General features: G+C 45.9%; 1 protein-coding gene across 1 annotated transcript in view; it reads right to left on the reverse strand.

Moving 5' to 3' along the window:
- Positions 1–25,480, reverse strand: part of CLN6 (CLN6 transmembrane ER protein) — an 84,780-nt gene that overhangs the window by 46,120 nt on the left and 13,180 nt on the right. The window contains exons 2-4 of the mRNA XM_078683063.1: positions 8,769–8,883; positions 5,827–5,925; positions 5,545–5,733 (exon numbers count right to left, since the gene is read on the reverse strand). Coding sequence (XP_078539189.1) covers positions 5,545–5,733; positions 5,827–5,925; positions 8,769–8,883 — 403 coding nt within the window. The remainder of the gene's footprint in view (positions 1–5,544; positions 5,734–5,826; positions 5,926–8,768; positions 8,884–25,480) is intronic.

Genomic DNA, 25,480 nt, shown 5'->3' on the forward strand with positions numbered 1-25,480 from the left:
ATATATTGATAGATGTATAGTGTGAGAAACAGGGTAGTGCATTGGAAAGAGAAGTGAAAAGAGTTTGAGATGAGTCAGAAATGTGGGCTAGAAGATATATTGAGAGAAATATAGGCTGAGAAATAGGGTAGTGCATTGGAAATGCTAAGTTAGAAGAAAGTGATAAGTAGATAGATCCATAAGTACATTGAAAAGATATAGATGCATAAGGGAAGTAATTATATGTAGATTAAAGATTTTGATAGAGGTACAGGATGAGAAATAGGGTAGTGCATTGGAAATGCTTTTTCAAGAGAAAAGTAACAAACACACTGATCCAAGTACATGGAAGGTACATAGATGCACAATGGAAGCAAGTACATGGTAGTGGAATACCAAATAGCTTACTGTGGGCCCATAACCTACTCTCCACAATCAGCATTAACTGATGAGTTGCATTCAGATGTAGATTCTAGGGGCGGTGGGCCAGCCCATTGATTTTTTGGCTTTCTTGTCAATCGCATTTCAGTGCTCATAATTTGATGGCTTTACTTCCTAGTCCACTCTAGCACTGTATGTTAACTTTCCAACTCCTCCACACCATCAACTTCCCCACTTACATACACTTACTTGCACAGCGGCCACCTTGTAATGGTTTTTCTCAAAGCAAAAGAAAAACCATTCAAAGAGGCCAACTTTGTGTGCACACACATACATGGGAGCCATCTTTAAATGATTTGTCTTAAAGCAAAGGAATAGTTATTCAAAGGTGTCTGCAGTGTATGCTTGTGCGCACGTAGGGGAACATTTGGGGGGGAGCATTGCCAAAGCCAATAAATTTCATGGGTGAGACCTTTGGCTTTGTCAATACTTGTCAGCATTCAATATTGCGCAGCCAGAGAGTTTTCTATGCGGCTACCGGCATGGTAATGTGTGGTCTATCCAACTTGGACCATAAAGACATGGGCATGACAATTAGTGAATTACATTTTGGGGCAATATGGGCACTGCATCGCGGCAGTATCTGTTAGAGGTGGACAAGCCACTGAAGGCTCGAGCATGGCTCTGGCTTGGCTCGAGGTCCTCTTGGACCCTTAAGCTCAAAACAGGCTGAGTGTTTATGTGCTGTCTGCCTCTCACCCACGCTCTAACATCATGCACCAAGAATTTAAGACAAAGTATTATTTTTTAATGGCGAATAAGGGACAGGACGAGATACCCATCTAGTGGCCGAACTGTACAATATGAAATCAGAAAACTTGTGCTCAATCGATACTTCCATGAATTACCAAACTGTTTGATGTTAGGCAAATATTTGATCATTTTCTTTTTTATTGCATGTGAGAGAATTTTCAAATATGTGAATTCAAGCTGTGTACTGTACTAAATCATTTATCGTGTTTGATTTAATCGATTATAATTTTGCCCATGTATAACAATATTCTACGTCACATATAGGGTGCACATGACTATTGACTTGCCTCTTATTTCGCTAATGGCATTGTTATCAGGGCCAGATATGGTGATAGGGTCACTTATGCTCATGTCACTTTCAATAAATGCCTCACAATGCAGTGTTATATTATGATGTACTAAGGTGAAACGCTTCTACATGTTAAAGAAATATGCTTTTTAAATTAAGAAGAGACTTTATCATATTTTGACATGATGTTTGTTGCTTGATTTACATGCCAAACTATTTCATGGGTAAGCTCATGCTTTGATTCTCCCTGTTAATTTTTTGGCTCGCCCACCTCTAATAACTTTACTGAGGCCTGAACAGGTTTGATCAGTAACCTGATGGTAATACATAACATGCACAATTGATAGCAACCACAACAACACTTTTGCATGGTGAGCAGTCCCCTTGTACTGTGAGCAACAAATGGGCAAAATGAGTGGCGCTGGCCTCTTTGAGCATTAGCGCTGTCTCTTGCTTGGTCAGCATTATTAGCATATATCTGGGATATATTAGTCCCCATTGCAAACTGGCACTGACCTTCATATTATTAACATCACCCATAAATATTTGAGCAAGATATTGAAAGTAACTTGGCATGAGATTTCCAAGCCATGGCATATCCTAGAGTAAAATCTGAGGTTTATTTTCTCACACAGAAATTTGGAAGAAGGATTAACTGGTACAGGACAAGTGGTGAGCTTGTAAAACTGGTGTCGTTTTTCTTGATAAACAATTTTAAAAATGATCAGTGGATGTTTTCTAACAGGACGGCTGTATCAAAGAGGTACTGCTGTTACTTTTGCCCATATATTTCTCTACTGTGCAACTAGCATTTTGTGTACACAGTTTCCTTAGCAGCATGTACATTATCAGTGCTTCATTTGTAAAACAATGAGTGCCGGTTCGTAAAACTCCGCTGAGAAGCCCACAGTCAGTGCTATTAAATAGTTGAATGTCGAATAGGAAGGCTGTGCGTTTGATGCCTCTTTAAACCACTACCAGATGCTCCCTGCTCCTTAATCTCATTGTTGCAGATTCCTGCTTTCTCCTTTTGTGAAGGTTTTACCTCCTTACTCTTCCTCCTTCCTTCACATTTGTGTATTTTTCCCCACTCTTCCTCTTTATAAATGTCCGATGAGCGAAAATAAGTGTTGGTCCCAAAAATGAGTGCCAGTGGACCTCACTGGCAAACACTGGCTCATTCTAAGCACTGCATAACTTGCTGTTACAGAGAAACATTTCTATAGTTCCAATATAGAAAATCCTGTAAATCCAAAGGTTTTGGAAAAAATATATTTGAAAAATTGTACAGGAAAATGGACACTCTGATTATTATTTTTTTAATTATTTTGGGTGGGACAGCCCAAGCACTCCTTAACCGCATGTGCGCTAGCGGTTTTCCCGCTGCGCGCTGCGTTTTTAAAAAAGCTGCGTTACCTGACGAGCTCAGCTCGTCATCAGCGTGCGAGCGGCGTAACAAAAAATTGTACAGGAAAATGGACACTCTGATTATTATTTTTTTAATTATTTTGGGTGGGACAGCCCAAGCACTCCTTAACCGCATGTGCGCTAGCGGTTTTCCCGCTGTGCGCTGCGTTTAAAAAAAAGCTGCGTTACCTGACGAGCTCAGCTAGTCATCAGCGTGCGAGCGGCGTAACTCATGACGAGCTGAGCTCGTCATAAGCGCCGAAGTGGTTAAAACTAGGCCTGGGTGGAGTTTGTGGAGTTCTGTGTATCAGCTGCGCTCTGCAGAGCTCCGCAAGTGGCAGAATACATTTGATCATGCTTTTCCTGTTGATTTTCAGCGCTGAGTATTTTTCACGCACTGTAAAATCAGCCACGAACTACAACATGTGCATCGCAAGAGGACGCTGCTTCTATTCTTGTAGCTCGAGTTGATTTTCTACCCGAGTGGAAGCTCTCTCAACACGAACGGAAAGGTTGTCAACGCGAGCGGTCGTGACCACCCGCAATGAGAAATCTGACCATCTGCGTTGAGGAATCTTGCCCGGAGGTGGATTTTCCACTCGCGCTCGCCAACTTGAAGTTGGTGAGTGAGGAAAAACTCTGCTCCACTTTTTTTTAACTCTTTGTGCTCCGTGGAGTGTGTAAAACTCTGCAAACTCTGCCAACGGAGCAGAGTTCACTGCCCAGGCATACCTAAAACCACCCTTTTCGCCTTTGTCCACTGTCTGCCCTCAGGGAACTCTTTGGCAAAAGTGTGACTTTTACTTACTCTGGGCAGTATAGGACTAGCATTAAAACAGTTGTCATGTCTTCTTTTGTTTCCCACTCGCTTCTATCCTCCTGCTTCTACTAGTCCAACACCTTTCACTGACTATCTTGATTTATGTGTTTTTTCGTGCATAACATGTAACTTTCACTTGTTCTAGTTAACTCTTCAAAACATTCCATTAATATGACTAGACTTCTTTGTCACCCTGACTATTGACCAATGCGGTTTACTGACAACCCTCTGAACTACATTTCCCTCTTATGAAGTAGCTTTAATGGCACAATGCATCTTTTATTTCGATTTCCTACTTCCTCCAGCTCTACCTCATGCTCCTGCCCTCTCCGCCAGCAGGGCAGTTCCACATGGCTTCATCTTTAGAAGCCCCTTTGTTTCCATTTTCTATGCCCTGTGTTAAAATGGTATAATATGCCCCTTTCTATCCTTCTTCCCTCATTCCTTTTCTGTGCACCGTGTTCATCGTCTCTCGCTCTTCGTGATGCTCTCTCCATCCCCTTGCACCACTGTGTTTTTGCTCATTTTCCACCCAGACCACTCAAATTGTGCAAGACTCTTCTCCATGAAATTCGTAGTCAAACTGCTCTGCTTCTTTTCAACTGAAGGCTAAAACTGCATCTACGCTCTCCGGCCTCTCCTAATAAATCTTACAAAACGTTCTGAATTTCTGCTCCTTTGTGATTAAGAAATGTCTCCACTGGCACGTTTTTAAAATAAATTTTCAGGGCATTTTGGCTAAAGGATTTCATAAATTATTATAAAGTAGTGTTTCACCCTGAAACCTTTGTATATCTGTCTAGAATTGATTACTTGCTGATTGATTACTTATGGTGCCCTGCTGCCACTGTCAGTAGTAATTGGTATAATCAGCCCACAAAGCATTTTTAATGTACATGGTTTAAGAAAGCAAGGTGTGATTGTGCGGATAATTTGCAACACTAGAGCCCCACAGCCATTTGATAGCTTAGGACCCATTATGATGGCGGTCTGACATTTGTCCTACTGCCATCCTGTCAGGAACGGGATCACCCGACTAGCTGTCGGCAGTCTAGCCATTGGTATTCGGATTTGACCGCCTTCAAGGCAGTCGCAGTGTGTATCTTTTGTATTGCAGTGTGTGCTGTGGGCTTCAGCAAACACTGCAATACAAAATAAACACCTTTTGCATATCCCTGCAGTATGTGGCAGGCACCATGTGGTGCCTGCCACATGGTGCGCGGATATGTCGGAGGGCACCATTGGTGTATATCAGGGCCCATGGTGGACGTCAAATGGGGATGGGTGGCCCACTATGGACCCCTAAGTCACTATTTGCCTGCTTTTTCATGGCAGATTAACCGCCATGAAACAGCTGGCGGAAACTGACATTATAATCCCTACGGCAGTGCCTGAGCAGACACCACCACCATTGTAGGGATTACAGTCTGTCCGACTGTCTGACAGGCTCTTTGAGCCCGTCGGATTAGTGTTGGGTGGTCTCTCCGCTCACCGACCATCTGCCCACCATCCTAGTGCGGCGGGCGGTGTTGCATGGTTCTATAGCGATGGGACCGCCCCAGATGGCCTGACGGTGGCAGCCACACTGCCATCGTAATGAGGCCCTTAGTGTGCAAACTGCTCAGAGGGTCTGTTAGAGGGTGTGACTGGGAGTGGGCAGGTTTTATTGAGTATTTGCAACTCAGCTGCTCCCACTGGAGATGGACCTGACCCACAGCACCTGACTTCCTGTTTCTGTAGTGCTCATGTGTCTCTCCCTGGGGAGAAGATGAGACTAATCTGACCAGCAGTGCCTGGCTTCCTGTTTGTGTAACAGTCTTCTCATCTACAGGGCAATATAACAAGACAGGCTTACCAGTGTCTCAGGCTTCAGATTTTTGATGATCGGGTTCTCGCGGACAGAGAGGTGATGTTGGTAGCCACTGAAGAGTAGGCGGTGGTTGACAGAGTCACCCACCAAGTGGATGCTGGCGCCCATGACGAATGTGATGATGCTCACATAAATGACTGCTCGCGGAAGGGTCTGCGGCGAACGTTCCACCAGCTGGAAAACATGGACACAGATTTACAGACACTTTCATGACACATCCTCAAACTATAGCCCACCCCTATGAGCCTTGTGAACAAGAAGACTCACCTTGAGAAGGAGAAAGGGGGTGATGATGTTGTACGCCATGTGGAAATAATCCCCTGCACTCGGCTTATTTAGAGGGAACCAATCCAGCGGAAAAACAATCTATTGGGAGAAAACAAATCGAAGGTTAGAAATGAAAATGTGGTATTGGGGGTTGGATGCCCTTTGTTAACTGCAATTAATTATACCAGTACAGGTAAAGGTATATACTGGGTCTTTCCAAGCACTAATATTTGACCAGGTGGGCCTCTGAAACTCACAAATTCAGTAGTGTTTTACTCAGTGTGGGGCAGCTAGGATTAATATTTGCGGTACTAGCTATCCACATTTAAAAGCCACTGTATTATGGATCCAGTTATAAATGAATGTGAATACAAAGGGGCAAGTGAGACCCTAACTAAAAGAGTTATGTTAAAATGGTATTTGGAGTACACTAATGCTTTGGGATCCATCTATAAGAGGAACCCTAAGAGTTCTGTAACCTACACATTCAGATTTCGGGTAACATGGAATATCCAGGAACATACACATACAGATACCAAAAAGTGAAATTCTATTGCACACATGACCCTCACACATACATTACTGGGGTACCCTTGAGTAACTACAGGCCACACATTCAAATTTCAGGAAGCCAAAATAAACTGGAACCCAGACTTGTAGCGTTAGGGTGCCATGATGCAACTGTGGCACATACATGGAATACTATGTTACCTGGATCAACTGAAAGATTTTATTACAGTTTTAGGGGACCCAGAAGCACCTGGAATTACTACATATAGTACTGAGGTGCAGCAGGCAACTGGGGGCCAGGTATTTTTTTTGGTAACATAACTAGTGGCCATGTGTGCAATAGAAAGGTATTCTTTGGTCTCTGAGGCCACAACACTTGCAGAAAAGAGTACCCTGGGGTAAATGAAACCCACACATGGACTAATAGGGTGCAATATGTTCCACTTTGGCATGAGGGTGGCGGCCACGAGCAACTGAGATAAACGTGTAAAGTAGTAGGGCTCCTAGGAGGCAAACAAATCAACCATGTGCAGCCCTCTGGTATCCAGGAGTTTCTGAGACTCACAGCTGCAATATTGGGGTATTGATAGTATTTGAGAACCTGCACTGGTATATCTAAGAACGTCCAAGACCCACTCACTGTACTTGGATGCCCAAAAGAATCTTCTGCCCACGCATGCAGTCCTACTGCACGTATGGACAACACCTACTCTAAGAGGCAGTATTGTGACCACTTATGAAATGCTGAGATACACAGTAGAAGACCAGTTCACATAATCCCTTGAATACAAGGGTTGATGAGTACTCAGTGATGTGAGGATGCCAGCATCACTAGTGAGAATCAAAGTCGCTCTTAGAGGTTACAATTTACGAGCCACCTATGACTTTAAAGCGGAGGGTCTCCCAAGACGTGAAGGAGAGGCTGTTTCCTATGCAGTAAGTGCTCAGCAGGTCCCCAAGAGTCAAAGATATCCCACTGAGGTAAGACCCGAGGGGTCTCTTCTGTCCTTAGAGTTCAGGAATGTCCTAGAAGATGAGCACCATGGAGCCTCTCAAGAGTTGAGGACTCATAGGAGTCTGGAATTTCAGAGGACATTAAAAACATATTTCAACAGTGGCAGCTGGTATTTTTACCAGGGAGGAGGTGGGAGTGCACAAACATACACATCACTCACACCCATTCACCACACTCACTAACAAAAACACATACATTCATACAAACACACATGCAAGCACCAAACATTTAAAGAAAACTTAAAACTTACCTTACATGCAGATCTCTGAGAAGAAAGCCTAGGAGGTCCCAGGAGGGTTTGAATTGCTGCCGTCCTAAGGTCAGCCAATGAGGGAAGGCAGCAGTCCTAACTTCATCACAGGGCGGGATGGACTCAGTGAGATTGCTGACCCCACCTCACTCTGTGACATGGTGTCACTGATTGACCCTCGGCCCTGGGCACTTCAGGACTTAAAACTGAAGTGCTCAGGTCTGAGGCAATGGGTGACGCTCCCCCTCGCTACAAGGGAGGACCTCGAAACGCTTTTGCCAGGCGGAGGAGGTCACGCTCACAGGGCTGTGAAATCCTCAGCCTGGCAAAGTTCAGCTCAGGCAGCAAGGAGCCTGCGCATTTAGTGCCTGTATAGCTCCTGTCTGCCTGACCGTAACAGAAAGAGTGTCCGTCAGGCTGACCTTGGTTCAGCAGAAAGAAACTCTTCTTGCCTGGAAATAGGTGGGGGCGTGGCCCCTCAGCCTGTACGGATGGGCCACTGCTGTATTTCAAGGGTGTGGGCAACCATTTACTCTACTCACAAAAATAGCCAAGAATAGGGTTAATTTGTAGATTTGAGAATGTGCTGGTAACATGCTGGATCGCTTGAAGTGAATTCATAAGGTGAGCCTGATGTGTCTTCCCTGAAGTTGAGGAGTTTCCTGTGAGGTGAGACTTGAGGAATCTCCCATGAGGAGAGTCCTAAAGTTATTTATCCATTAACCACGATCAAGGCCGGACTGGGATCCGAAACCCGCCCTAGCAAGCTGCTTGGCCAGCCCCCTGGGGGGAGGCAGAGGGTGCGGCTGAGCTGTTTGCTAGGGTCGGTTACAGCGGATTTTGTTACAGGGGGCCTATATTGCCGACCCCAATAACAAAAACGGTCCCCAGGAGCCCAAAACCGGCCCCCACCCTGGCAGCCCACTGGGGAAACGCCCAGTGCCTGCTCCAGCCAGTCCGGCCCTGACCACGATTTTTGCTTTATGAGGTTTCAGATGAGATCTGGGATAAGGAGTCTCTCCTGAGATGAAAGTCAAGGAGCCTCTTGCGAGGTCTGAAGTGTCCACACTGCTTCAGAAGCCTACTATTTAAAAAAACATATAAATGTCACCACTATCCACCCCACTTTATGTCACTCAACAAGTCTGGTAGACTCTTGGTACTCACCATGGCGATGGGACGGCCAAAATCCAGCACCCAGTTCTGTAGCGTGAAATAGAACCACAGGTCGAGGTGGAACTGTGAGGACTTGGGTGCGTCAGTGTGTCCATGGACTCCATGCCTTCAAAAGGAGGAAAGGATTGCAATATCAGCCTCCATAATGTGGCATACAGACAGAGGAGGACAGGGCTGTCACGGGTTTTATCTAGGCCAATGCCTAAAAATGTAGCGCCTGCAGCCTCTGCTAAACCTCACAGCCCCAGTGTTTCTCCAGCCACATTTTTCATGCCACAAAATACCCCCCCCCATTAAAAACAAACTGTTAATATCAAACACAACATAAATAAAATAAAGTGGACTGCACATCAAGTGAGGTTTGTCCTCTGAATTGCAGATCATAGTCACTCCATGGCTGCTACAAAGCATATTTGCAAACTATAGGAATGTGAGTTTCTGTTGCAGTAACCCCCCCCCCCCCACACACTTTTTGCCAGACAACTGATGCACTTTTAATTGGTGTCCCCTGGGTCCCTGCCAATCAGGTACCCAGGGCCTGTGTTCTTTCCCCAAAACTATTGGAAAATATGGCCACAGGTCAGTCCCTGGTAAATGGTACCACAGGTACCCAGGGCACTGTGACCAGAGAAGGCCTCTAAAGGGCTGCAGCACTTATTGTGCCACCCATAGAGGTTCTGTACCACTACACTCACACACTGCCTTTGCAGGCTGCGTGTTTTGGTGCAAAACAAAGTGAAGAGTCGATATGGCACACATCTCTGTGTGCCCTGCCTACAACCCACTGCCCTGGCATAGGTCAGTCACCCCTCTAGCTGGGTGCACTATACCAGTGGTGAGGGTATAGGTGCATGAGCCCTGTAACCCCAAAAGCGTCTGAGTCCATTCTTAGACATTGTAAGTGCAGTGCTGCCATTAAGAGTATATGGTGCTGGGAGTTTGTCATTACGAACCCCACAGCACCATAATGGCTACACTGAAAACTGAGAACTTCTCAGCACATTAAACCCATGCCAGTGTGGGAGTTAATGAAAAATGCACACAGAGGGCATCTTAGAGATGCCCCCTGAAAACTGACACACCACTAGTGTCCAGGCTGAGTGGCTGCTTTCAGCTGCCACCACCAGACATGCTGCTCTCTGGGGCCTGAAACAATGCACATCCTGGGACGAGGTGCCAAGCCTCCTCCCCCAGGATGGGCAGTGTTCACGAAGGGGAAGCTTCAAAGGCTTGCCGCCTTTTTGAGCTTCCCCAGGGAAATTGCTGCTTTCAGCAACTGGTCCCCACTGGGTCTGACCCCCACATTGGGCGGGAGAACCGGTGGGAAAAACAAGTGGGGAAGAAAGCCGTGCCCACCTCTGCCAACTCCACCCCTCAGGTGGGGGAGGAGAGGTGAAGCACAAATCTCAGTCCACGCCATCTTGATGATGGGGGGACTCAGCCAACCAGGCACATGCCCCACTCCCACTGAAGGGTGGCATAATAGGGGGTGTACCCACCCCAGGGAAGGGACCTTTCGGTCCCTGCCTTTTACCTACCTGTAACACCCCTAAATCTAGTATTTAGGGGTACCCCTCAACCTTGCTTCCTCAGATCCAGACAAGAAACAAGAAGAAAAGAAGAAGAAGGACCAAACAGTCGTGCCGCAGCTAACAAGAGGTAGACTCCCACTGACTTGGCCCCAGCCCCACCGGCCTGTCTCCCCCTCGAACCTGCTCCTGTGATATCCTGGGGTGTTCTGCAGCCAGCAACCTCGAAAACCCTGGAGGACCTGCCTACCTTCACTTCCAAAGACTGCTTCTCCCGTGAACACCGGTTTTGTTCAAACTGCAACCTCTGGCAGCAGCCGGAAACCGCGAATCCACCCCACTCTGCACCGTCCACCGCCCGAGCTCGAATGGGCAAAAAGCCACGAGGAGGTTATCACGGCGATCCTGAACCGAGATCCGGCCACCCCTGACCTGCCTCAAGCCTCCAGCCGACGCCTCTAATCTAAATCCAGAAGGCCCCCCTAACCGCGACCAGGAGCTGGTAAGAACATCGACCCCAAAAGGCACCCCTGCATCCTACGCCCCAAGGCCTTGTGTGCCCGAACCAACAGTGCCTAACCAACCCGAACTTCGCAACTTACCTCTCGAAGTGGTGGTCGCACCCAGAAGTCCTTTGTCTCCCTGCCTGCAGTGCTTTTGCAAACTGGAGGTTCTCCATTGGAAACAACAAGGCATTCGACCTCAAAACAGCACCCTGCATCCGGCTTCCATAGTGTGACTGAGGGTGCACCTTTGGTGCTAATTTGTTTCCCCATTTGCCCTGAGCAAAAGTCCAGGAGCTTTGCTCCCACAACCCAGTTGCCAGCAGCCACCAACCGGAGGCTCCCTATCCCCCATTAGATAACATTGGGCCTCAGCACTCTGCACCCGGCCGCCCTAGTGCCGCTTAGGGTGTAACAAGAGCGCATCCTTGACCCTGGGGGAACGCTTGTTCTAACCCCAGAATCTCAACTCCAAAGACTGGTTACTTACCTTAAAAGAAACGATAACCATATTTTCCTCCATAGGATAACATTGACACTTTTTCCTGAAAAAGTTTTGAAGTGTGGAGTTTTGAAACTTAAAGAAATTCTTTAAAATTGTACGATTTAACAAAAATGCTTTAACTCACCTGCTTACAGGAAAAGTCTCAGTGCTGCATCCAGGCATACAGCACTGAGTAAGAAAAGTAATCCAAAAGTAACTTACCTGCTATTTTACTGAAAATCACAATCAAGTCTATGTACTGTATTTACAAGTGATTGCATGTCTCTGAAACAATACTGTAAGTCAAACCATAGCACATTTACAATTGAACTGTTTTACAATCAGCATTTATTACTGTTAATTATTTATTGCTTACCTGTGCCAGGCTTGCTTGGTTCTAGAAATAAAATAACTAAAAGAATATTTTTATACAAAAACAATTAGTCTGAAAAGTTCAGTCTTAGAGTGTGTGAATTCATTTGCTGACTGAATGTGTACAACAAATGCTATCACTGTCCTCTGATACTGCCTTACTTCTCGACCACACTACCACAAATAGAGAGTAAGGTTCTATCTAATTTTACCTCTGCCTGCATTTGGGTTTCCACTGGACTCTGTACACACCATACCTCACTTTGGTATAGTATACACAGAGCCAGCTTCCTACACAAACATATTCATCCAGCACCTAAACCTCAACAGATATTCACTTTAATAAGGGAAAGATCTACTCCATGACACACAACAGAATATTTATTTTTTCTAAAATACAGGAACTCGTGTTTATCCGGTGGTGTTCTATGGTTGATGGGGCTCAACATTGGGAGCTTTGTCCAGTAGTGCCGGGGTGTTTATTAGGCTAGGAGAGAGTGCCTCAGCTCTATCCTCAGGGTGTACCACACATGGCCTGGAAACCTCCTCTGTTTCTTGAGGAGCAAGGCATATGCGAAATATGTGCAATTGTTTTGGGGGAATGAAGGTTATTAATAAAGCTCTGCCTAGTAACCTTCCAAGAAACTTTAATTTACTGGATGTTTATGTTAATAAACCAAAACTGAAGTTGTGTAGGAGGATGACCTCGATCAGTAAGTTTATCTCTGTGTTTACATCACTGGTCATCCATGCTTGTTCTCTACTTTGCTCTGTAAATGAGCCATACCCAAAGCTCCTGAGGCGCTGGGCATCTCTGATTAGCACTCTTGGTATGGATATTCCTGGAGGAAACACTCTGATTACCTACCTTGCTAAGTCCAACCACCTCATCCGGAGAGAGTAACAATGACCTGGAAGCAAGAATTGGGAGTCAAACATTAGGCAAATGGCTGGCAGCAGGAGGAGACCACCCAAAAATGTGCCAGCCTCCATAAGTCAAGAATCTGCATTCTTAAGGCACAAGGATACCTGAACCTGTATTTTGCAAATTTTGTATTTATAAAGTGCAAGCAAGGGGTACGACAATGTATGGGACTGAATTATGGGCCATTGCTATTTTGGTAGCTTGAGCAAAATAGAGAATAATTTTATGAGGCAGATGCTAGGCCTCCCTTTTAGTACTGCCACCCACTCCCCCCACCCCTCCCTACATCTGGATCAAGGAATCAGGCCAATTGGGGATGAGATTGGACTTAGACCCCTAACTTTTTGGCGCAGATCGTTGGTGACCCTGGAACTGGCCGTTTATCAGTCAGAATTAAAGGAGCTATTGGGTTTCCCGGGTGTAGGTAAAATACTGTGGTTTGTACATGTAAAGGATGTATGTTGCAGGCTGGGTAAATCAAGCTTATGGAGTAACCCTGAGGAAATTTGCCCTGCAATATCACGCTCAGAATTTGTAAGATCTTATAGGACGCTCAAACGTACAGATATCCAGGGGAGTTCGGCCTTAGGACACTTCACAGCCGAATTCTTGAGAATCAAAGATGAGTAGATAATAGAGTCTTTCCTGGATGACACCCAACCAATTGTGGCAAGGAAATTATACGTCCAGTTTAGAATCGAGACCTTGCCACTCCATGCTTTCTCTAACAAATGGTCAAAAATTATTTCCTGGGGGTGCCCTGCCTGTAACTGTGAGGAAGAGTCAAAGCTTCACATCTTTTTCTTCTGCCCTGGCTACAAATCAGCCAGACAGCGCTGGCTTATCCAACTCCGCAGGAACTTACGGTTTGTGCACTGTGAGAAGCACTTCTTTAAATGGGACGTTACTGTCCAGTACATAGTATTGGCAGTTTTTTATTTTAAGGAGGAGAGTACCGGCACTTCTCAAGAGAAATGCAATACCTTTAATTGGAGAGTCCCCACACTTATCAGAAACAAGCAAGTACTCTGCTACAGAGTACCTGCACTTTTATTTTTCCATTTCAAGCACTGGTGAGGATGCATTTAGAGTCCTGAAGTACGATACTCATATGCCCATTGTCTTTCCTGTATCCCGATTCTTAACCTCGATGTGGCGTACTCGCTGGACGTTTCTAAACTCGCCACCGCTGCCAAAAAAGCCTATGTTGTTCATATCTTTTAACCTTTTATCTACATTTTTACTCTTTTTAATGTTTTAACGTTAAGTCCGTTGATGAAAGGAGTTTCTACTTTGATAAAATTGCATGCGCATCTGTTTGTGGCCGACGTGGCTCTTACATAGGCGAACCACACATGGTAGCTGAATGAAGATGGGTTGCAGATATGAATTCCCCGGATCTACCACCTTGTGACCCCTGTGATGCACTTCAACGCTGTCAAACTAACTTGTAGAGCTATTCATGGGGACTGTTTTATAGTACACGGTTTTATGTGTTTATATTTTCTGTGTATGCACTTTAATGGTCTACGCTGACGGAAATAAAGTTTGTTGGAATGGAATGGTAAATTTGCAGCACCAAATTTAGCAAACTAATTTCTGTAACTTTCAGCAATTATAAATGCTGGCATCAGACATTGGACTAGACTTCCCCATCCAAACTCAACTGTAACTTCATTCAACTTTGTAACTGTGGCTATGACGTATCCTCTGGTTTTTGTCTCTAACTGTGCGAACTTCACGTTATCTGTAGTTGCCTTCGTTTCTAAGGCGGTTGTAAATAGATTTATACTCAATTCAGTTTAAAGGTCAACAAACTTGCTTTATTATTTATTATGCATCAGTCCTGATCAAATGCCCTTTTCAAATTCGTCCTAGGGAAAGAGTTTTAAGCTAAGTGATTGTGAAAATTTCGGAAAACCGGAGAATCCTTGTTTTGTTATTGCTTTGATTGGAAATTCAGTCTGGGATGCAGCATCGCAGGTCATTGGCTAATGCCCGGTTACTCACCGGTAATATTCTTTACTCCGAGTCCTGGTCTCCCCGTCCCATTCCTTAACAGTGAGCAGCTAGTCTGCTCTACAGAAACCTATCACCTAGCTGAGCATTTGCACTTCCCCCAAAATGGCATCACCATCACATGACAATAAAGGGGGAAGTGCAGTATAGAAACTTCCTGAGAATTCCAAAGAAAACAACCCAGAAAGCGAAACAATCACCCCCAAAAAACAAATGCAACACAGGGAGGGAGGGAAGGGCTTAGGAATGGGACGGGGAGACCAGGACTCGGAGTAATGAATATTACCGGTGAGTAACCGGGCATTACCTCCTCGTCCTGTCTACCCGTCCCATTCCTTAACAGTGAGCCCATACCCAAGCACACGGTGATTGTAAGAAAAACAGAGCAGATAAAAAGGGAACAAGGGAAAACTTACCCACAGCTCAGCCAGGTAACAAGGCAAACTGCAATGCAGAAAAAAAGGAACAGGAAGTTTCCCTACCGCCCTTCCCCTTTATTGTCACGTGATGGTGACGCCATGTTGGGGGAAGTGCAAAAGCTCAGCGAGGTAATAGGTTTCTGTAGAGCAGACTAGCTGCTCACTGTTAAGGAATGGGATGGGGAAACAGGACGAGGAGGTAATGGGTGACTTGTTCTCAGGCCATCACTTACAAAAGATGCAGTGAGCATGAGACATGAGTAGACAAACAAGCACATGTACTGAGTGGTCGGTAAAAGGTGAACCGCAAGCACTAACTCACTTCAGCACTAGCTCACTCGCTGAGGTACTCACACACCAACTTGTTCACTCTGCCTTGACTCATATGAAACACATAGAGCTTAGACACTGTCCTACTCAGAAAGTGAGTGAGTCAGTGGTGGAGGGATAAAGCAATTTCAATCAGTGATCCATTTGCTCAAACCTCAAATCACGAAGACACTTTTTCAAAGTCTTGGATCGCTGAGGACTAATCACTTTAATGCTTTATTCCTGGTCATCTTTCCTCTTCCGAGACTAGGGCCTACTCTCATATGTCATTTTATATTATGATACAATATTTATTATGATATATAATATTTTGAAAGAGACATCTATAGTGCTGTATTGCCATTAGTGTGGCTGCACAACTCTGTCGGGTTCAAGCAGCTTCATTTTCCCACTATGGATGAATAATTCAGTAATACAATATTATACTAATATTGTTTTATCAATACATTTACTCAAGGCGAGGTCATATTAAGTGTTGCCTACATATATTTATGGTCTTCTGGTATAAACATGTGGCGAGGTAAATATTTTTAGGGCTGGCCTAAAGGAAGATTTAGCTGCTTCACCAGCCTCATGTGATCAAACAAAATGCTTACAAATTGATCTGCATAGAGATCCCTTCGATCAGCTCACTTATTCCACTGGACAACGGAACTGTTATTCCGTTACTGTTATTCAAATGTTGATTCCTACCACCATAGCATATAGCATGGGGAAATGGGTCAGTATGCTTCACCCATTGGTTATCCTCTAAATAGAACAACACTCAGTGCCAGGGTTGGTGGGCCAATACTGTACCTTGCTAATATGTGTTCCCTTTCATTCTTTGAGCCCAATTTTTTTGGGGGTGGAGTAAATTCCTCTATGATCCTGACGGAGGTACTGCGGGCCAAATTTTAAAATAGACGCCAGCCCAGCTAACATTTCAGGCATTGACAGGAACTGCTGTCAAGGCGGTTCCTGCCAATGCATTGTAACTTTGCCAGACTGCTCCGTCAAACATAACAGAGCCGTGCGCGAAAGTTACAATTTGTTTTTTTTTACTTTCATAATTTTCTTTTTCACAATTAAAGAAATCATTGCCCCCCACCCCTCACCATGGGAGTTTACTGTCAGGGTGGACGGGGTACTGAACACTTTTCAATGCCCCTTACTGCTAGGTTTTTCCTGGCAGTGATGGGCATTGAAAAACAGCTATATGTTTGCCAATCTAAATTGGCTGGGCGGACATATAGCCAAACCTCCTTCGGGCCTTACTTCGTTTGGCTCCTAGAGAATTTTGGCCATGGTGAAGATGGAGTAGTATCCATCGTCATGTCCTACCACATTTAAAATGGACGGGCGGACCACAGTCTTGGTCGGATGGGAACTCTGTCTCAGTTGGTGCTTCTGTGAGCTGTTTAAACTGTATTTACTGGGGCCTGTGCACTTCGTTTTTTGGCCAGCAGGGGGAGTAAAGATTTATTCAAACAGTATTGTTAGATTTCGAGTTAGTGAAGCCTTTACCTGCAGAAGTCCAAAGTGTGGATTGAGCCTGTCTGTCTCCTAGGAGATTCTGAACAGGAGAAGCAGCTTCCAACTCCCTCGCCAGCAAACTTTGTCTGAGGTCGCTGGGACCTTATATGGTCTGCTAGTGGTCGGTACATTTGTACACTGATTGGTGGTTGTATCTGGTGTTTCTATTGGGTTAGGGTTAATGTCCTCATTGGTTGCGTATTTGAGGGTTCTGATTGGTTTCTGGGTCTGTGATTCAATCATTGTAGGGTTGGGACTAGGGCTAGGGTTAGGATTTCTATTGGAAGTAGGGACTAGGGCTTCCTATGTTATTGGTTGCTGGTAGTAGGGTGGGACTAGGGCTAGGGTTAGACCTGTAATTGGAAGTAGCTATTTAGGGCTTCTGGTGTGATTGGTTGTTGGACTGGTTGTGGGACTAAGAGTAGGGTTAGGCTTTCTATTGGAAGTAGGGACTAGGGCTACCTGTACCATTGGCTGCTTGGCTGCTTGAACTTGGGTTGGGAATACCCAAGGCTAAGGCCTTTATTGGACGTAGAGATCAGGGTTTTTGAACTGATTGGGTGCTTGGACTAGGGCTAAGATTGGAAGTAAGGTCCTGGTCTCCTATTGGTTCTAGATTTTAGGGCTAGTATTGTGATTGGATAGTGTTAGGGCTAGGGTTCCCATTGGCTGAAGGGGTCACCTGATTACTAGGGCTATAAAAAAGTCCAGGCTTAGGGCGTCTCAGCCCTGGCGTCGAGGCTAAGGGCGAAGAGGACAAGGGTAGTTGCCTGTTTGAGCCTGTTAAGGGCGAAGGGGACAAGGGTAGTTGCCTGTTTGAGCCTGTTAAGGGAGAAGAGGACAAGGTAGTTAACTGTTTGAGCCTGTTAAGGGCAAAGAGGACAAGGGTAGTTGCCTGTTTGAGCCTGTTAAGGGCGAAGAGGACAAGGGTAGTTCCCTGTTTGAGCCTGTTCGAGACTGGTCGGGACTAGGGCAGGAAATGCTGCCCTTTTTCTCATTGTGCAATACCCAAAACTCCTTTTTACTCCTCCAAAACAGACTAACATGTTCACTTCTCAAATTCCATATTAAACTATACTAATATACTACCCAAATAACTGAATAACATATCCACTACTCAAATTACTTCATATTTTTTACTATACTAATTTTCAACAGTAATCCTTATGGGTTCCGGAGTGGCGTGCAACTTGCCAGAAAAGCGCTTCAACACCCATCAGGGGTAACAAGTGCAATACGAATGCAAATCTTTCTTCCCCTTTTATCCCTCCGCTATCCTTCTCACTCCAAGTAACTGATTAATATCCACCACTGAAATTACTTCATATTTCACCATATTAATTCACCACTAATCCTTTGTAGGCTTCCTGAATAGCGTGCATCAACAAGTGCTACATAAATACAAACCTTTGCCCTCCTCTATCCTTCTGCTATCATTCCAAATCCAAATAACTGACTAACCTATCCACCACTTAAAATGTACTTGCATGTTTCACTACACTAATTCAACACTAATCCTCTATGGGTCCCAGAGTATCGTGCTACTCGCCGAAAAAGCACTTTGACGCCTTGTCAGGTGTAGTAAGCGCTATATAAATGCAATTACAATACAATACAATATATTTGAAGAGCCATCAAGTCCTGTCTTTCCAATATGTTTAACTGGCTATCACGGAACCAACTAAAATATAGATTATATTTTTGGGTGTTCATTCCAAGATGCAAAAGAAGGTTGGCCTGACAGTCTGTTTATTCACTTGAAAGGCCGTATTTAGGATCCCTCTTAAAAAAGTGAGATCGGTCGACTTCCGACTAAGCTCTTTCCAGTTTTAGGTCCTGAGGAGAACCCATAAATGACTTCTCGAGGTTCAAAACGATTTGACCATAATAAGACCTTTCAAGTGAATAAACAGACTGTCAGGCCAACCTTCTTTTGCATCTTGGAATGAACGGTTGGAAAAAGATTGACCAAAATCATTAGGTTGCCCTGGACGGTACACTGTTTGGTCTTTGCCCAAAATTAAGGTTGTTAAAACACCACTTGTTCAAGGAATTATTAACTATTTTTGAGCTCTGTCTCATTTCCTTTTTTCTCATCTTTTAGGTTAGTATTTTTTCATGTTGAAGGTTTTGGAACTTGAGCTGGTTTATTTGTTCAAATATGCACAATTTATTATTTATGGTTTGTCTTTTTTGTCTAATAAGTGTGATGTCTAAATATATGTTATGAAGCGATACAAAAGGGGATGATGGACGGAGCGTTTGAGCAAATCAAACACTCACCCCCAGTCAACTGATCTGGGTTTAATCCATCACCATTTTTTAGCCCACTCAGCCACCCCATTCAGACATGGCCATATGCAAATCAGTCCGACCCTGTGCCTCATGGGAACAGTCCAGCCCGAACTGCCAAGCCATGTCTTCCCTGGACCGGAAACAAGCATCCGGGGACCGGTTTCGGATTCATAATCCTCATCAGCCAGGCTATCTTGAATCCAGTGGCCAAGTGAGCAAGGGACTCACGTCTGAGCATACCCTGCCAACTTAGGGCGAACAAAGCGATACAAAAGGGGATGATGGATGGAGCGTTTGAGCAAATCAAACACTCATCCCCAGTCAACTGATCTGGGTTTAATCCATCAACATTCTTTAGCCCACTCAGCCACCCCAGTTCAGACATGGCCATATGCAAATCAGTCTGACCCTGTGCCTCATGGGAACAGTCCAGCCCGAACTGCCAAGCCATGTCTTCCCTGGACCGGAAACAAGCATCCTGGGACCGGTTTCGGATTCATAATCCTCATCAGCCAGGCTATCTTGAATCCAGTGGCCCAGTGAGCAAGGGACTCACGTCTGAGCATACCCTGCCAATTTAGGGCGAACAAAGCGATACAAAAGGGGATGATGGACGGAGCGTTTGAGCAAATCAAACACTCATCCAAAGTCAACTGATCTGGGTTTAATCCATCACCATTCTTTAGCCCACTCAGCCACCCCAGTTCAGACATGGCCATATGCAAATCAGTCTGACCCTGTGTCTCATGGGAACAGTCCAGCCCGAAGTGCCAAGCCATGTCTTTCCTGGACCGGAAACAAGCATCCTGGGACCGGTTTCGGATTCATAATCCTCATCAGCCAGGCTATCTTGAATCCAGTGGCCAAGTGAGCAAGAGACTCACGTCTGAGCATACCCTGCCAACTTAGGGCGAACAAAGCGATACAAAAGGGGATGATGGATGGAGCGTTTGAGCGAATCAAACACTCACCCCCAGTCAACTGATCTGGGTTTAATCCATCACCATTCTTTAGCCCACTCAGCCACCCCAGTTCAGACATGGCCATATGTAAATCAGTCTGACCCTGTGCCTCATGGGAACAGTCCAGCCCGAACTGCCAAGCCATGTCTTTCCTGGACCGGAAACAAGCATCCTGGGACCGGTTTCGGATTCATAATCCTCATCAGCCAGGCTATCTTGAATCCAGTGGCCAAGTGAGCAAGGGACTTACGTCTGAGCATACCCTGCCAACGTAGGGCGAACAAAGCGATACAAAAGGGGATGATGGACGGAGCGTTTGAGCAAATCAAACACTCACCCCCAGTCAACTGATCTGGGTTTAATCCATCACCATTCTTTAGCCCACTCAGCCACCCCAGTTCAGACATGGCCATATGCAAATCAGTCTGACCCTGTGCCTCATGGGAACAGTCCAGCCCGAACTGCCAAGCCATGTCTTCCCTGGACCGGAAACAAGCATCCTGGGACCGGTTTCGGATTCATAATCCTCATCAGCCAGGCTATCTTCAATCCAGTGGCCAAGTGAGAAAGGGACTCACGTCTGAGCATACCCTGCCAACTTAGGGCGAACAAAGCGATACAAAAGGGGATGATGGACGGAGCGTTTGAGCAAATCAAACACTCACCCCCAGTCAACTGATCTGGGTTTAATCCATCACCATTCTTTAGCCCACTCAGCCACCCCAGTTCAGACATGGCCATATGCAAATCAGTCTGACCCTGTGCCTCATGGGAACAGTCCAGCCCGAACTGCCAAGCCATGTCTTTCCTGGACCGGAAACAAGCATCCTGGGACCGGTTTCGGATTCATAATCCTCATCAGCCAGGCTATCTTGAATCCAGTGGCCAAGTGAGCAAGGGACCTACGTCTGAGCATACCCTGCCAACGTAGGGCGAACAAAGCGATACAAAAGGGGATGATGGACGGAGCGTTTGAGCAAATCAAACACTCACCCCCAGTCAACTGATCTGGGTTTAATCCATCACCATTCTTTAGCCCACTCAGCCACCCCAGTTCAGACATGGCCATATGCAAATCAGTCTGACCCTGTGCCTCATGGGAACAGTCCAGCCCGAACTGCCAAGCCATGTCTTCCCTGGACCGGAAACAAGCATCCTGGGACCGGTTTCGGATTCATAATCCTCATCAGCCAGGCTATCTTCAATCCAGTGGCCAAGTGAGAAAGGGACTCACGTCTGAGCATACCCTGCCAACTTAGGGCGAACAAAGCGATACAAAAGGGGATGATGGACGGAGCGTTTGAGCAAATCAAACACTCACCCCCAGTCAACTGATCTGGGTTTAATCCATCACCATTCTTTAGCCCACTCAGCCACCCCAGTTCAGACATGGCCATATGCAAATCAGTCTGACCCTGTGCCTCATGGGAACAGTCCAGCCCGAAATGCCAAGCCATGTCTTCCCTGGACCGGAAACAAGCATCCTGGGACCGGTTTCGGATTCATTTATTTTTATTTATTTATTTATTTTTAAAGTTTTATATAGCGCGAACAAGATCTTTGCAGATATCAGAGCGCTTTACAGAAACAGTAGGTAGGATAAACAAGACTCTTAAATCAATATGAGATTCCGTAGACAGTGAGATGCAAAAATAGGGTATCAATCATACCAGAGTATACAGAGTAATAACAATCAAGAAACAATAATATGGAAGCAGTACAATGTCTAAACGGATAAGATTATAGCACCCCAGAGGGTGAGTAAACACAATGTTGAAAGCAAAGAAGTAGTCAGTAGTGGGTGCGTTGCAGGTTATTGAGGCACTCAAGTCCTAGTGTACAACCCAATAAACAAGTTGGAAATCAATAGTATAGCATCCGTGCAATGAATTAGATCCAGAAGCAGCAAAAAATGGACTGACATAGATAAGTATTCAGACAGCCGATAATGTGGGAGCCAAATACTGTCATTGTTCCAGTATCAATAGTGTTCAGGTGTATTTAGCCATAAGGATGGCCTTCACCTCTTTCTTGAAGAGTATAGTGGACGGGATAAGCCTGGTTTCTGGTGGGAGTGCATTCCAGATCCTAGGTGCCATTCCAGAGAAGGAGCGTTTGTATGTTTTTTCCTTCCGGAATCTCCGTGGTTTCAGGAGGAGAGTGTTTGTGCTTCTGTTGGATCTTGAGCCTCCTGATATGGTCAGCTTATGAGAGAGGTAGTTGGGTGCCTTGTGGTGTACGGCCGAGTGTGTCATACAGGCAATTTTCAACTGAATTCTGGCTTCAATAGGCAGCCAGTTCAGGGTTTTTAAGTCAGGGGATATATGCTAGTGTTTTCTTGAGCCAGTGATGAGTCTCGCGGCCGCGTTCAGGGAGGCTCTTAGGGGAGCCGTTGTTGTCAGGGGGAGCCCGCTGAGAGCCACAATTCCGTAGTCTATGCGAGGAATGACTAAGGCTTGTACCACAGTTTGGAAGTCCTTGGGTGGTAGGAAGGGTTTGAGTTTTCTCAGCGTGTTGATTTGGAAGTTGGCTCCTTTAGTTGCTATGCTAATATGCTGCTGCATGTCGAGATTGCAGTCCAGTGTGATGCCAAGGGATTTCGCTGAGTCCACGATGGTGGGTTGGACATTGAGTGCGGTTAGATGATTGAGCCAGGTTTGGGTGATGGCCTTTTTCGCAGGAGGAGAGATCAGAAGGAACTCAGTTTTCAGAGCATTTAGTTTGAGGTGATTGTCGGCCAGCCAAGCTTGGGTGTTTCTTAGTGTGGCATTCAACAGTTTGATGTCTTCAGGGGATTGAAGCTTGAGGTAGAGCTGAGTGTCATCGGCGTACATATGGAAATGTACCTTAGAAGATTGAAGCAAGGTGGTGAGTGGTTCCATGACGAGGTTGAACAATGTGGGGGATAGGGAGGAACCTTGCGGGACGCCCAGTGTTACTGGCACAGGCGAGGACAGTGCGTTGTTGATTTTGAACCTCTGAGAACGGTTGTGCAGAAAGGACGTGAACCATTTGAGAACCGTCCCGGATATGCCCATTCTGGTATTTAGGAGCTCCAGTAGATTCTCGTGTTTGACCGTATCAAATGCTGAAGAGAGGTCAAGAAGGATGAGGAGGCAAGACTCATTGTGATCAAGGATTTGGAGGGCATCATCTATTATGTGTGTCATGGCCGTTTCCGTGCTATGCTTTGCTCTGAATCCGGATTGGTGAGAGTTGAGGAGGTCAAACTGCTCAATGTGTTTTGTCAGTTGGAGTTGTACGCATTTTTCTAACAGTTTTGCTAGAGTGGTGATATTGGTGATAGGACGATAGTTGTTTAGGTCGGCCGGGTCAGCTGTGGGTTTCTTGAGTATAGGCGTGACTTGCCCAATCTTGAGGGAGTCTGGGATGAGCCCTTGTTGCAGGGAACAGTTGATGATTTTAGTCCAGAGTGGGAGGAACAGGGGGGTGAGGACTTTAACAGCATTGGCAGGTAGGGGGTCTGTGTGATGATTGGCGGGTTTCAAGGTGACCAGCAGCTTGTGAATTGATTCTTCGGAATAGGTGTCGAAGGACGTCCATGAAGCGTTGTTTTTAGCATGAGTGTTAGTTATGCATATGGAGCCGGCGAATCGACTTACATCCTTGATGAGATCACTTCTTATAGTGTTGTTCTTTTGCTTGAAGAAAGCAGAGAAGTCTTCGCAACTTGGGATAGCCTTTGTTAAGTTGTTGGGTTGTGGAGGTTGCGTTTTGGTTTGGGTTTTGACTAACTCGAACTGTTTTTTTGGTCGGTTTTTAGCTTGATCCAGCTGTTGGCTAAAGAATATTGATTTCGAGCGTTTGATTTTTCTGAAGTAAGCGTTTCTCTTATTCTTAAGCGTTCTAAGGTTCAGTGCTGAGGGGTCAGATCTCCATGCGCGCTCAGCTAAGCGCATCACACGTCTGTCTTCATTGAGTCTGCCATCGTACCATGGGTTCGAGTTCTTGGTGGAGACTCTCTTCAATTGCAAGGGTGCGGCTTCGTTGATTATTGTAGACATGGAGTCTAGGTAGAGGTTGGTCAATGAATGCACATCAGAGACGTCCGTCGGGGGAAGAAGGAGACTGCCTGTGTGGGCAGGCAAGGACTTTGGATAAGGTTCTTCAGGTCCCTCTTCCAAATCTTGGTTTTGGCAGGTTGCGCCGGGTTAAGTTTGACCTTTTCGTTGATGAAGAAGGTGATGATGTGGTGGTCTGACCAGTCGCATGGTTCGATTGCGACTAGTTGGGTAGAGTCTTCTTTGGCGATGATAAGGTCAATGATAGAGCCTTTTTCATGTGTCGGACCGTTGCAGATTTGGGTGAGGTCAAGCGCGTCGAGGAAAGTCTTAAGGCTCTTCACCACAGTGTCTTTCTGGTCATTCCAGTGGAGGTTGAAGTCTCCCAGGTAAATTTGATTGAGCTGTCGACCGGCGTTGGTGGATATCGTGTCCATTAGTTGTTGGGAGAAGATGAAGTTGTCACCGGGTGGGTGGTAAATAACATGAAGGGAGCACACAGGTTTGCCCTCACTAGTAATATCAAGGCAGATGAGTTCGCAGGAGGAGAGGGAGGGGGAGGGGCCTTCAGTGACAGCTAGGTTGCTCCTGTAGATGCAAGCGATTCCTCTGCCCGTCTTGCCATTCCTGTCGAGTCTAATAATGAGATAGTTGGGGGGGGACTAGTATGTCCATTATAGGTGTGGATGTTTCAGTTAACCACGTTTCAGTCAGAATGGCTAGATCAATGCCCCTTGATAAGATGAGCTCCGCGATGCCAGAGGAGTGTCTCCGGGCCGATCTGCAGTTGAGCAGGAAACACTTTAGTCTAGGGGTGAGGAGGGTGGGAGAATGTTCTAAGGAGAGGGGGATATTTTTGAGATTACAGGGGACAGAACTTCTGTCGCTCAGTGTGGGTGGCCTGAGGGGATTTGTGAGAATCGTGGGTATGGGGAGGTGTGTTGTGGGTGAGCGTTTTGTGGGACCTGGGCCATAAGAGCAGAGTAGATTGTGTAAGTCTCGGCCCGAGAGGGTGTTTAGGGTGCGACGGGGACGACCAGTGGCCTTGCGATCAGGGATAGAGGGCCAGCGCGGGCAGAGCAGGGTGGAACGGTTTGAGGGGCGAATGGAGTCCTTGTTGGGCGGGGAAGTGTAGGGTAGTGGGTGCCTGGGGTGTGTGAGAAGAAGTTCTTTGATGGTGTGGAGCTCTTCCTTGACTTGTAGGAGGGTGGAGATGATCATGTCCAGTGTTGGATTGGGGATGGAATTGGAAGTGAGAGCAGTGGGTGAGTGTTTGAGTCGGGTAATGGGGTGGGAACTGGATCGAATGTGACGGGATGTGCGCGCGA

The sequence above is a fragment of the Lissotriton helveticus genome, chromosome 3_1, assembly GCF_964261635.1.
Source record: "Lissotriton helveticus chromosome 3_1, aLisHel1.1, whole genome shotgun sequence".
NCBI classification, from domain to species: domain Eukaryota; kingdom Metazoa; phylum Chordata; class Amphibia; order Caudata; family Salamandridae; genus Lissotriton; species Lissotriton helveticus.